Source organism: Eretmochelys imbricata, chromosome 4, assembly GCF_965152235.1.
Source record: "Eretmochelys imbricata isolate rEreImb1 chromosome 4, rEreImb1.hap1, whole genome shotgun sequence".
Classification (NCBI taxonomy): Eukaryota; Metazoa; Chordata; order Testudines; family Cheloniidae; genus Eretmochelys; species Eretmochelys imbricata.
In genome coordinates this window covers 23372459-23386944 of record NC_135575.1, presented here as the reverse complement: position 1 = coordinate 23386944, position 14486 = coordinate 23372459, and the positions used below count along the sequence as shown (strand labels likewise).

The 14486-nt window shown below is 37.7% G+C and overlaps 1 protein-coding gene across 2 annotated transcripts in view; it reads right to left on the bottom strand.

Annotated features, from left to right (window-relative positions):
* Positions 1–14486, bottom strand: part of PKD2 (polycystin 2, transient receptor potential cation channel) — a 43662-nt gene that overhangs the window by 12549 nt on the left and 16627 nt on the right. For both annotated transcript variants that reach the window (XM_077815014.1, XM_077815015.1), the window contains 7 exons: positions 13716–13849; positions 11448–11698; positions 10485–10709; positions 8988–9216; positions 6902–7072; positions 3442–3623; positions 2511–2631 (listed from right to left, as the gene is read on the bottom strand). In XM_077815014.1, the coding sequence (XP_077671140.1) occupies positions 2511–2631; positions 3442–3623; positions 6902–7072; positions 8988–9216; positions 10485–10709; positions 11448–11698; positions 13716–13849 (1313 nt within the window). The remainder of the gene's footprint in view (positions 1–2510; positions 2632–3441; positions 3624–6901; positions 7073–8987; positions 9217–10484; positions 10710–11447; positions 11699–13715; positions 13850–14486) is intronic.

The following is a 14486-nucleotide window of genomic DNA, read 5'->3' as shown; positions in this document are numbered from 1 at the left end:
ATAAGAATTTAATTGCTATATAAATGATATCAGGAATTAAAAGTCAACCATTTCAAACTGCTACATGTGTCAAATATTTAATATGCCAGACTTACACTAACTACTTGAAAGAAGCCATACCAAAGAGTAAATATATGTATCAAAATACCAATAAGGCACATTTATGCCCAATAAGTGTCTTTGCACAAGTCTACATGATAGGCATTCCTAGGACTACTCTGAAATAAGCGTTGCATTCCCATGCAAAAAGCATCTATGTTTTCAGTACATTTTCTCTGGAAGGAAATTTTAAAAATGTATATCCATATATCACTGTGCACCACAGCCAAAGGCCAGGACAATTAAAAAGAAAGGCTGGAGCCCCATCCTTGACTTATGCTCATTTTGCCTTCAATTCACAACAGCAAGATTTAAGAATGCTGCTGTTTTTGATGCATCTTTCCTAGCTTTGTATCACAATGCTCTACAGGAGCTCTCAACACAATTCCATTCAATCCTTATGACAATACCCGAAAATGGGAATGAACACACAAAATATGGTGTAGTACTGCAAGTTCCCTGACAGGCTGTAACATTATAACAAGATAGCAGCCACGAAGTAAGAGGCTCACTCTACTGCTTAACATAACAAAAGAAGTAGGCCACATCCATCAGTGATGCTGTGACTTACTCTAATTAAAAGGGTTTTTTCCTCCTGTAAAATACCATCCTCCATTTGTTTAACTTTCTGAGATGTTTCACAACGGATTTCAAACCTGCTTAACGTCCCTCCTAAGTTCAAGTGTGCCATGTTGCATTTGCTAGCTCACTCTTCCTCGGACCAGTTAAATTTTTAACAAACTTCTTAGTCTCATAATTATAACAGAATAGATGCACTCAACACTTATCACACACAAACAACGTAACATCCAAAAACTATATTAGATAAGAGACAGCATGAAATAATGTAGAAAGTTGTTTCAGACAATAGTACTTTAATTAACCACAGAATCAATGTCAGAAAAATGGTGTCCTAATAGGTTATCAGCAGTATACCAAATCACCATGTGGGAGCTCCAGATTTGGGAATAACTTTGAGATTTCCACTCCATATTGGTGGTATCATTAGGGTGATGGTTAAGGCTAAGATTTTGTCACGGATAGTTTTAGTAAAAGTCACGGGTGGCAGGGGACCCTGCAGCTCCCAGCAAAGGCTGGCTGAAGTCACAGAGGTCTTTGGAGTCATGGAATCCGTGACTAAATCGCAGCCTTAGTGATGGTATTTGAAAGCAGTAGTAATTAATGGAAAAGTATATAAAGGTAGTGGGAGTGGTCTTGGAAATTGCTCTCATCACCCAATGTGATTGGTCTGTGGATGAAGCATGCCAAGGGAAAGTTACTACTCCTATTAAAAGATAGGTTTTTTTTAAAAAAGCTGGAATAGAATTTTCAAAAGCACTGAAGTCCCTAAATCACTTAAGTCCCATTTTCAAAAGTGACTTTGGCATTTAGCAGCTTAATTTTCACTGAAAGACAAAAAATCAAGGTGACTTTGGCTCCTAAGTCCCTTTGAAAATTTTTACCTCTGCTCTCTCTCCACACTAGCCTTGTAGATTTTCCTTCTCGGGGCTAGGTTGCTACACAAGAGCCCCAATTCGCTCTAAAATCATTAACACCCCGGTCAAAACAAGTTAGGTACCATCTTTTCTCTACATCTTATTCAAGAAAGTGTACCACTGCTGCATAAATGTTTTAAAATATTTTAACAAATATAGTGTTGTTGAACACATCCAGCAGTTGGAGGAGGAGATTAGAAAGACACTGACTTTTGGACAAGCTTATTTTCAAGGTGGACATACCACCATCAAAATGAATGCCTTCAATGACTCTGCAAATTGCTCCAATCTTGCAAAAATTTGCCTGTCAGACCACCAGCAATTGCACCACAGAGTCAAAGCAACTTTCAAGAGGTTGTGAACGGTTCTGATCTCAAGAATATTGCATCTAACAATGAAAAATGTTTTGTGGGGGTAAGAGGGTCTTTCTTCCACTCCCAACCCCTTAATTCATTAAAATAACATGATACGTATTCAGTACCAGTGATAACTGGTAGTGAACAGACTCGCTTAATGGTAGTCTAACATTTCAATTCCTTCGTCAGATTACAGCAACATCCAGCCCCAAACATGAGCACTGTTTATAAATAAAGATGCAGCATGTACAGTGGAGTACTACAGTTCCTCACCATAATGCTGTTGATCTACTTGTGAAGAGCTTATATAGCAAGTCACTGGTTAGATTTCAGAAGAAAAAAATATTCTTGTATCAGGAAAACATTTGAAGGGCTGTGGCGGGGAAATGCAATGCAACTTTATTTTGAAAAAGACAAATAAGAGTGTAGAGACGGGCATCTGTTAAAGGGTAACTTTCCAGTTGTGTTATAAGCTGTCACCCAAAAATAGGAGTCAGAGATGTAAAGATGAAAGTAACTGAAAACACCTGTCCCCCTCCATAAACAAAGGCTTACATACCAAAAGAATGAAGAACATAAAGAACACAAATGTAGTGAAATAAATTGGTCCCAAAACTCTGTTAGCTTCTTCAACCTCTGTAAAGTTAAAGTCTCCCAAAATGATGCGGAACTGAGTAAAGCTTTAAAAACAAAACAAAAACATGTCCAGCTGTTAAAACATTTTTGAATTCTGGCAGCAAATTTGTGACATTTCATTCTATTTTGAGCTAAGCATTTTCATTATGGAGTGGGATGGAGGGGAGAGGAAGTGTGGTAGGGAGAACTATATTTTTTTGAATGTTAGTCAGTTGCTGTGCTAATTAAATTTTCATGCCCATCACTAATGTCCTCACAGTCACAGTGGAGTAGAACCTAACTGAACTAAATCCAACCTCTCTTTACACATTATAAGACTTTTTAAAATCACCATTATGCTGTACAATTTGGAATAGTCACCATCTAGTAAGCAATTAGTCACACGTGGTTAACGGGATGTTCTGCAGTTTTTATAGGGTACTGTGCAATCACTCAGTAACTAAATGTAGATCACTACTGCAATGTAAAGTAATGTAACAGTCAGCGATACATTCTCAAAACCCTATGACTTCCATCTATTTGAAAGAGTTGCCCATCTCTTCAAATTTTAAGAAAGAAGTAGAAGTCTTTATGTTTAATATAATTTTTGTCAGGACATACTTGAAGTTTTTAGAAAAATGGTTTATTATGTGCAACTGTCATATTTAGTATTGTAGAGTGACTTTTTTTTCAACAAAGTATACTGAAACAGTTTCTAAAAAGTATAACAGAAATCCCATATACCTACAAAAACAGTCAGCTCTCTAGAACTTTTATATATAACTGGGAGCTATAATAAAACCTTCTGTCTTCAATGAGGTAGCGGAGGTCATTTGCTGATGTACTGAAGAACTGTTTATTATTACTATACTCACACACACTCCTGGAAAGTACTGAAGTCATCAACTTGAGTGCCAAACACAAGGTAAGCCAGCTGAGCATATGCTAAGAAAATAATGAAAAACATAATAGCAAAGCCAATGACATCTTTGGCACAGCGAGACATGGTGGTGGATAACTGGCTCATTGTTCTGTTGAAGCTGACAAATTTGAAGAGCTGTTAAAAAAAGAGAAATAGATGTAAAAACAAGACAGACAACTACTAATGAATGAGCAACGTTCCAACCCCTCACACTCAAAGTGTATTCAAATCTCATAGCACTTAATATTGAAGATACAGAAAATCAATCTACTTTTATTTTTAGAAATATCCCTTCTATCAAAACACTCATACTAGAAATGAGAGGAAAATTCATTGAGGGAGAACCAAATTTCCAATCCTGCTCCATTATTTGCGCACACTGGTTTTATTGCAGAGTTATTCCAGTGTTGGACTACCAATATTAGAACTATTTTGAAGGGGGGAAAATATTGAAGCATGCCTCTTTAAGAAACCTCCCTACAGGCTTGTTGGGTTTTTTGTTTTTTATTTAAACACGAAGCAGAAGACAGTCAGGAATTTTCAATTTATATTTGTTAACATTCACCATCTCTAAGTGTAAAAATGGCACATAGTTATGCTTTGTTTTATACTTTATATCATAGTGGTAGAATACACAAGTCACTTGGTAGATTAAGAATGAATTTGTGTTACTTCCTAAAGCGTACAGAGGGAATTCTCTCTCCACTGACGTAATGCTAAGATGCCCATGCAATAGATAGCTTCACCAGTTCATTAACAAAAAAGTTTCCTTCTAGAACTCATTACATCTAGAGGACGGAAAACAAAGACAGACATGGACAAAAAACTATCATGGGGGAGCTATTCGAATGCCAAGATTTAGATTTGCCAGAGCACTTTAAATAGTCCCATGTAATATATGCATTCATATCTCAAGGTTCCCTTCTCCACATCAAGATACACTGAGTTACTATCAACTTCATTTCCAGAAATTAATAGATTACTAAAAAATTTTGGATGCATAAAATGAGATCATAGGAGAGCCAGAGGAAATTTTAAATATACATTAGAACCTACTTCTTGCAAGGTGGAGAAGCTGTACAAGAAGTATCCTACAGCGAGGGGCAATGGAAATCAGTCGAAATAGGGTCTTCCTTCACATTTGCTAGACTTCCTCAAACAGTGATTCCCAACCCTTTGATTCTGTTACAGCCCCCTTTAGAAGTGCAGTTTGTTACCAGAGGCACAGACAGCAATGTTTCAGTGGCAGCACTACAAGGTGCCGCTTGTGGAAAAGGAAAGCTAGGAACATATAGAGTGGCAGCCCCACACGACCCTTCAGAAATCCCTGTGGTCTCCAGGTTGGAAACTGCTGCTCTAAAAACCTAGTTATCTGAAGTGCAGTTCTATTCTGAAAAGTGGCTACAAATATAGCACCTTCTTACTCAAGAAATCAGCTCTCTTGGCATAGTCAGAGTTATATCGATTAATTTTAAGTAATACAAGTTAATTGTTAACTAGTTTTTACTCCTCTCAGCCCTGATAAAACTCAGCTGGATTCTATTCTTTCATTCATCAGCAGAATTGTTAACTTTAGTTCTGGTGAGTTGTACTTGAGCAAATCCACTGAGGGCTGATTGTGACACCTGTGCAACCCCGAGGGCCTGATTCGGCCCAAATAAACTTTATTACTAGCAATTATGTGTAGACGGAATAACCCAGCATGACTCTCAGATCCTAGGATAAACTATCAGGGTTAGGAGTTAGGAAAGACATCTTTTTTCTTTCAGAGTAACAGCCGTGTTAGTCTGTATTCGCAAAAAGAAAAAAAGAGTACTTGTGGCACCTTAGAGACTAACCAATTTATTTGAGTGAGCTACAGCTCACTTCATCGGATGCATACTGTGGAAAGTACAGAAGATCTTTTTGTACACACAAACCATGAAAAAAATGGGTGTTTACCACTACAAAAGGTTTTCTCTCCCCCCACCCCACTCTCCTGCTGGTAATAGCTTATCTAAAGTGATCACTCTCCTTACAATGTGTACGATAATCAAGGTGGGCCATTTCCAGCACAAATCCAGGGTTTAACAAGAACGTCTGGGGGAGGAAGGGGGTAGGAAAAAGCAAGGTGAAATAGGTTACCTTGCATCATAATAAATAATAATAATAATAAGTTACCTTGTGCTGGAAATGGCCCAACTTGATAATTATACACATTGTAAGGAGAGTGATCACTTTAGATAAGCTATTACCAGCAGGAGAGTGGGGTGGGGGGAGAGAAAACCTTTTGTAGTGGTAAACACCCATTTTTTCATGGTTTGTGTGTATAAAAAGATCTTCTGTACTTTCCACAGTATGCATCCAATGAAGTGAGCTGTAGCTCACGAAAGCTTATGCTCAAATAAATTGGTTAGTCTTTAAGGTGCCACAAGTACTCCTTATCTTTTTTCTTGTAAACCAAGCACACATGATGTGGAAATCACTGAAACACATTGAACACGGAACCCCATGGTGTCATTATTACAGTCTATCCCCATTTTTAAAAAGTTTCTAGGCCTGTCAGTTGTGAAAATAGTTTCAGCATTAAAAACTGCCAATATTATCTAGCCTTTATCTAGAGAAATTAAAACAGGACAAGCAGAGGTATGAACTTGCTCCATTTTAAAGCTTAGTTATTAAATGGCTACACCTTTAAGCACATCCATAATAACTACTGGTTCAATGAAGCTAGTCTTCTTATCCTAATATTCCCTTCATCTGAATGGACAGGCCATAGAAATGGTCTGACAGAAAACACAGTTTTAAACCAGCTGCCCTAGTTTAAAGTCTTTGCTGCTGGTATAATGTCAGTTTTGACTAAACCATAAAAAGCCATATAAAGGGAAGAACACAAAAAAAGTGAAAGACAGCAAGGAAGACTCCAGGAAAGCAAAAGTATTATCATATTAAACACTAATGAGTAAGTAGTTTCAACACAGCAGTCACGGAATCCATGTGTTTTAGAAACTATCCACGTCTTAACATTATAGGACTTTTGTATACGAGTCAATTGATGACATGTCAACAGCTGCATCAGGCTGGGAGAGAACAGGAACTAATTAGGGCTAGTGACTTGTCACTGGGTCAAGGAACGACAAGACTAGACTGATTTTTTCACACAATTTACTATGAGCACTATTAGCATTAGCACTATTACTGATTCTTTTTTTCTAAAATTAGGTTTCAAGATAACCCTGTTTTCACTCGCACATAGTTTCACTTACACGTTTTTGGTCTGAAATTTTCCATGGTTAGCCTCAGCAGAAATGTGAGCAAGCTTGGAATGTAGTTGGTTGTTTCCAAGGTGCAGAAACAAATCAAAGATATTTCTTGCAGTTACATTAGCATATGTGTTAAAAAGCTTCATTCCAATCTGAAGTATTATGATTTACCTTAATCCAGACAAAAAACACAGTGACGGCAGCAATGTTGTTGAATTGTATTTGCCAATATGCCAAAGGTTCAAAATTGGGGAAAGCGTTTTGATCTTCCAGCTGCTTCTTCAGTAACATGTCCACTGTTGACCTTCTATATATGTTAATTCCTATAGCTGCTACGGATAGCTGAGTAGAAAAGAAATACACAATAAGAAACACTTGACTGAATAGGTTTTAAACGCCACTACATAAATAGATTTAAACCAAAAAAGGAAAAGGCTGGTGTGGCAATCAGTGCCTACAGACTAGATCTAGCCCACAAGATGTTTATCTTAAATGAAAGCTTTGATTCTGAATGTCATGCAGACCACAATAAAGTTTCTAGCCCTCATGTGTGCTGAATACTTTCTAAACACGAGCATAATTTAAATCAATGCACTAATGTCTGCCTGAAGCTGCAGACAGCCTGAAACAATGACTCAGATCAACTACACTCTCCCTGTATTGATCATTTTAGCGGATGGACTGGACAACGGTTTCAGGAGTGAACCCCACGGGGTCTGGAAAATGGGAGTTGCTGAAGGGAAGGAAATGCAGAGAAGAGAAAAGAGAAGAAAAGAGAGGAGATTCACAAAGACCAGGGAGAGAAAGAAGAGGAAGAGAAATTAAGGGCAGGAATAATGATGGCCTAAAGAGCGAGCAACTTTTCTCACTGAGTGATGAAGGGCCAATAATGCACAGAACAAACAGTAACTACATGTTTAGCTACTACCACAATGGTCAACTTCCACCCTTGATCATCACCAAAATCTTTTAATGACATCAGTGAACACGGCACTGTGCATTGTGGGGAGTATATCGTCCTGAATTTGTACCCTGGCTCATGGACCATAATTACACACAGAACTCAGCCCTCTCCTCTGAATTAGTTTGACAACCCGATTTAAATATGTGGTACATTCTGACTATAGCAATGAAATTTCTCATTTTTCCCCACTTAATGCCGTAGAGGCATATAGTTCAAGTGATAATTCAAACTCTTCAGTCACAAATTCCCAATAGGGAGGTGGTATTCCCCATGTTACAGATAGGAATATTAAGGCAGAGATGTTAAAGTGACTTGCCCAAGGCTAGAGAACACTAATCAGAGTCTAGAATAAAAATGTAGAAGCTGCTGGCTCCTGGTACCATGTATATTTCAATCGTTACATTATTAGTAAATGTATTTGTATAAAGCAAAGTTGGCAAAACCCCACCACAGGGGTCTACATCATGGATTACACAGGAGCCTGAAGTTCAAAGGTAAATTTTTCACTCCGTACAAAGAGAACATTCGGTCTACTTTATCAGGAAGCCAAACTTGACTTGTACTATATGGAAAACATGCTGGTGCAGGCTGTGCAGTGCAATCAACTACACTCTCTGGCACTTGGGTCTGGTTGGCGAGTCATAAGCAATGTCATTCAAAACTTGTTATTAGCTGGCTAAATATCTGAATAAAAATACTAAGATTTGTTAGTATTACTTTGCAAATACCCACCCACGCTCTCAAAATTCCCAAAAGTGTTGGCTTTAAAGCAGAGAACGTCGTCACCGGAATGCCACTCAAAATCATTGCATTTGCTGGTATTTGAGATGTGGAAGTATGGGAGAGCCACGATAAAGCAGAAATTGTTATAGTTTCCTCTCCTCATGGCTGTCCCCGCAGCTTCAAGAATCATTGGAAGAAAATTATTTCAAAATAGCTTTGTACAGAGGGAAGGAGATTAAAAACCTGAGAAATGCTAAAAATCCCTGTGTACACAGTAGAATCCTTTCAGATCCTCTCCTAAAGATGCCACTGAATAGGAGAATCAAGGAAATTCAGCAAAATATACATAATCTAAATCGTGATACCCTTTCTCCCACTGAATAGTACCTTCTGCCATGAGTAATCTCACTGAAGTCATGTAATTAGAATGTGGTTACTGTCCCCTTCAGCACACATTTGTGCCCTATACCCATGCCACTAGTGCTGAATGCACTGAACACTTCCAGGAAAACTCTTCAAAGAAAGCAATACTAGAATATCAAAGATTCATATCCATAAGCCATTACCCACCACAATGATAAGGATATCAAGACAATTCCAGAGACTCCTGAAGTAATGCAGTTTATGGATGCGAATTTCCAAGATTTCTTCTACAATATAATAAAGGGTGAAGAGACAAAAGGCCATTTCACAGGCTGCCAGGAAGAAATCAAAACTAGAAATGTAATGGATAAGCTTCACTGGCTGAAACTGCCAAGATGTAATGAGGCCGCCTGTTGCTGGAAACTCCACTAATAACCTGCATTTTAAAAAGAAAACAAAAATACTATGTTTTAGACACAGACTCTGAAAATTACTTCAACATAAGCTTAGACTTTTAAAATTTGTCAGCAGGAAATTTTACAAAAATCTAAGAGTAGTAGAAAAACATTTTCATGAGTTTTAATTATTAAAAATTTTAGCTCTAAAATTTTTAACAAGGATGGGAGTTGTTTGACTTAGAAATTCCTGTATGGACAAAATTTTAAAGTATGTGCACAATTTTGCACTCAGGTGACACACACAAGCCATCATATAAAGCAAGACTGTATGTATACAAATCCCTAATCTGCACACAGACATCTTCTGTTGCACTTACACTTTAAACTTTGGTCCCTACTGTCTGCAACCTGAGTACCAGGATTTGAAGTTTGTCTGTCTAGTTTCACTTTTCAGACTAAAAAGTCGTCAACCAGCAATTTAAAAAAATGTTGGCCGTTTCATAATTGTAGGTGCTGTTAATAATATATGTAAGGATTTTTTGTGTGTGTGATTTTAAGACGCAGCACTGTCCTTTGGAACAGTGTCACTGATTTCAGATCGTTTCGGTAACTGCATTTAGAAATATAATTTAAAACAAATATTGGAATTTTTTAAAGTCACAGAAGAATCCTGATTTTTACAAAACATAGTTATGTAGTGCATCTTTCAGAATATAAACTTCCCATTCCACGTAGCTACATGGTTCCTTAACTCATTTAGGATAAATCCTCAACATCAAAAAGATGTTCTCATAATCTGACCCAGGCTCAACTGCCTTCAGCTAATCTTTTTCAAATGTACCAAGTCTTCCTATATTTGGTAGTGATAGCGGACAAATTCTGAACACAATAAGAAATTCATACTTTCTTCTCAAACAGGAATTACCTGGGGGAAAAAACACCTTAAAAAAACTGGACTCATTTCAAAATTGTCAATTAGAAGGAAGTAATACACAAGAGAAAGGTGGCTAGGCTCTGTGGACATGCTGGACAGGATACTCAGGTGTCTTCTCTAGTGACTCCTTGAGGGCCGTAGATGCTAACCAACTAACTCCAAGGGCTATCCAAATTTGGGGTGGAAATCATTAGCAATACAAATAACTCTTCCTCTTGCTGAAAAGTTCCAAGAGGCTCTCACTTCACTACATAGTAAGATTCAGTGCACATTGATCAATTCCCATGATACAAAATAAAGCAAATCCCATATCTACTGTTTGTGCAATGTCATTTGAGAGAACATAAATGCTATCCAAAGTTTTATAAATACCTGACAATACAGAATAGATTGATGTTCGCATTGTACACAGAGAAATCAATAAAGGCTGCTCTTGTCCCTCTATCCAGCCACAAGTATTTCTTAAGGTTAGCAATCTGTGTGGCTGTCTCCTCTCTGCTTCGTGACAGATCTTGATAATAACCAGCCCCACTGTATGAGGCAATCAACCCCCAGTGGCTGCTCCCATTCAAATCTTGTTCATTGGTGTAAGTCCAACTGGTTTAAGACAGCAAGAGAAAGAATACATTACTCACTCTTTTCATGTGTAACAGCATATACACTAGTTTGATCACACAAAAAAAACCCAATTGCAATAATTTACAAGAGATATTAATAAGATGTGGTATCTGTAACCTGGAAAGATGTACTAGAGGGTCTCTTGATATTAAGAGACAAAATTAATAGTAAAGATAGATAATGACAAGTCACAGTAAATTAACTATGTCTTGACAACAGAATACTCTCAATTGGCACAGGGAGTTGTATTCTCTTAGTGAAACAAAAAGCAGCATATAATACTTTACAACACCACTGTGAGGGAGATAAGTAGTATTTCCACTTTGTGCATGGGGAAGACAATTTAACCAAAGACACTCAGTGAGCAAGCAGTAAAATCCAGAATTAGAAGTTGAGACTTCTGGCTTCAACTGTGATGCTTAGATCACATTGCATTTCTAGGCAATGGACATACCCGTTGGTGGCAGACTTGGATGTATCTAAACCAGCAAGGCCAAGAACAGAACTAATAGACTGATTTCATACAGGTGGAAGAAACTAATTTAGAGTTGACAACTGTTTTAGATTTAACTGTAAAGGAAGAGTTTACATGCAGAACACGCAATAATTAAGATGTTGCTTTTGGTAGGTACCAGATATCAATGGAGAATCAGCTTAAAACACCCACAGAATTGCAGAACGCACACTTGGCTATGTGGATGAGAGAGAAATACATACGCTGTTCCATTTCGGAGCCCAAAAGGAGCAGTATCTTCATTAGCAACAGAATAAACGTCATAGCACTCTTTAATTTCATCTTTTAAGTCCTCAGGTATCGAGCATGTCCCATTTCTCACTTTCAGCTGCCGAACACGAGGCACCCCCAAAAGCAGATTCTCATAATAAATGAAACTTTTGTTTTCTGCCATGGTTTTATTGTTGTACCACATCTCCCAGTACAGCCCATCCAGCAAAGGGCCTTCTGTGAACTGCAGAAGAAGAATGAATTTAGCATCCCTAAAATTCTTTCAGAGCCAACACTGAGTATTTTTATACACCTCCACTCCTGCCAAGGATGTGTTCAATATTGTAATTGTTAGTTTTTGTCGATTAACAAAAAAAGTTCTTGCTACATAAAGTTACTTAGCAAAAACTCCTCTGGACAACTAAGTGTTGATGGGTTCCAAGGGAATTTCCCCAACCCACCATGATCAGAAGTATGATAACTATGCTACGTCCACTGGGCAAAGGATTAGAGAGAGAAAGAATGATGGATTCTGAGTTTTTAGAAATGGAGAGATCCTCTGTGGCCATGTCAGCATTAGGGAAAACATTCTCACTAAAGCTACCATGAATTCAGCTACATGCAGCTCTCTTCTCTGCTCGCATTTATGCTCTTTGCAGTTGAGAGTTATTAAAGCCCTGTTTTGTATGATTGATAGAAAAATCTATGTGGCTGCTTGAGTTACAAAAATAAGAAATATGAACCTTAAAATATATCAAATTGACTTATGAAAAATTATTAGTAGGCTAAAATAGGTAAAAATTTCAGAAGTGCCGAAATGACATAGGAGCTTGTCTTTTTTCAAAATTGACTTTGGCACTTAGGACCCTAAGTGTCTTTAAAAGTCAATGGGACTTGGAGCTGAAATGCAAAAGTCATCTTAAAATTTTCTACTCAGTCTATAGACGAGTGTGTTTTCTGGGAGATGGGAGGAATAAAAAATAATTTTGGTATACTGAAAACATTCTAATTATTTTTAGTACATTAACTGCTCCTGAATAGTCATAGCAACACCATGTACTCATTCTTGCACTGTGTTGTGCTTGGGCAGACTGCTACAGCAACACCCTGCACAATGGAAGAATACTGCAACCGGCACATCGCAGGACCAGGACTGATAATGGCTCATAAGGAGTGAAAGGTCAATGATCAGCAAACAAAGGCCCAAATGCCGCAAACAATGATGCATATAGTTAGCTTGAAACGCAAGTAGTACAGGAGAACCTCAGAGTTACAAACATCGTGGGAATGGAGGCTGTTTGTAATTCTGAACAAAACGTTCTGGTTGTTCTTTCAAAAGTTTACAGTTGAAAATTGACTTAATACAGCTTTGGAACTTTACTATGCAGAAGAAAAATGCTTTTAACATCTTAATTTAAATGAAATAAGCACAGAAACAATTTCCTTATCTTGTCAAATCTTTTTTTAAAAACTCTTTTTAGCGCTTACATCTAACAGTACTGTACTGTATTTGCTTTTTTTCCTTTTTTGTCTCTGCTGCTGCCTGATTGTGTACTTCTGGTTCCAAATGAGGTGTGTGGTTGACCCATCCGTTCATAACTCTTGAGGTTCTACAGTACCAATGAAATCAACAGGACTCCTAACAACACCACTTGATGTAACACACCTCAGCAACTCGACAGGTGTGTCATCTAGTTAGGTCAGTAATGTCCAGGCCTGATAAGTAACTGTATTAGTATATCAGAACCAAATATATTCTCTCCTGTGAGCTAAGATTTAAATCCAGGTTCTAAAAGTGTATCTAACAAGTGTTAATCCATTGTGACATCTAGATTCCTAAATTCAGCACTTGTAATGAATTGCATTTAGTAACTCTGGCCTTGTCTACACTACAAAGATTTGCCGGTTTAGTATACCGGCAAACCCTCCTAGTGCAAAATGCAGCTTATAGTGACAAAAGAATGTTTTTGCTTATATAGCTTATTCCAGTTTGCTGAACAAAATAAACTACAGTGGCCAAGAACTTAATTGCCAGTATAACTGTGTCTACACTAGAGCTTTTGCCAGAATAAAAATGTAGTTAAAAAAAAAAATTTACATTCCCAGGCAACATTACTGTATCGGCAAAAGTGTAGACCAGACCTAAGAGCATTTGTTGATTATGATGGAGAATTTAAAAGATATTTACAGATGGTTGAGAGTCCAGAGGGGGAAAAATAACAAATTTACAGTGACAATAAGATACATTTTTTTCCCTTCACCTTCCAGAAGTCCTCCATGGTGGATAAGGTTTTGAAATTGGTTTTCTCCATTTTCGATAAAGGTGTTTCCAGGAAGAGCTGTGACATTACCCTAGTGTAATAGTACATACTGGAACTCACCATCCCATAAGTCACTGCAGGAGACATTTTTTGGTAGGGAGGAGAGAAAGAGGGAACCAAGTTTTAAAAGCTTATTTCAAAAACATCTGATTGTATTTTACACAGAAATGTTAACATTTTTTAATAGGATAAAATGTAAGGCAAGCTTTTCCCTATCACCAAGCCCCCAATAATCACCATTATGCTATGTTTACGCAGCATTTATGCTATGTTTACGCAGCAATTAAAAACACGTGGCTGGCTGTGCCAGCTGAATTGGGCTCATGGGGCTTGGGCTAAGGGGCTGTTTATCTGAGATGTAGACATTGGGGCTAAGGTTGGAGCCTGGACTTTAGGACCCTGAGAGGTGGGAGGGTCCCAGAGCTGTCTGCAACCCAAGCCAGCTGGTGGCTAACTGCAGTGTAGACCTACCCTTAGTGTAAAAGGAATACAGAATAGAAGTGTCAATCAGCTTTCAAATATTCAATGTTCCAATTCCACTTTCTTTAGTTAATTATTTATAATTACAGGTACTTAAACTTTTAAAATAATAATTGGTAAGAAACAGGATATGTGCAGTAACTTTAAAAGATCTTTTAATTAGAAAACCCTGAATACAGATTTACGTTTTGCTCCTATTGGGCCAAGTCCTTGGCTGAGAACCATACAGCA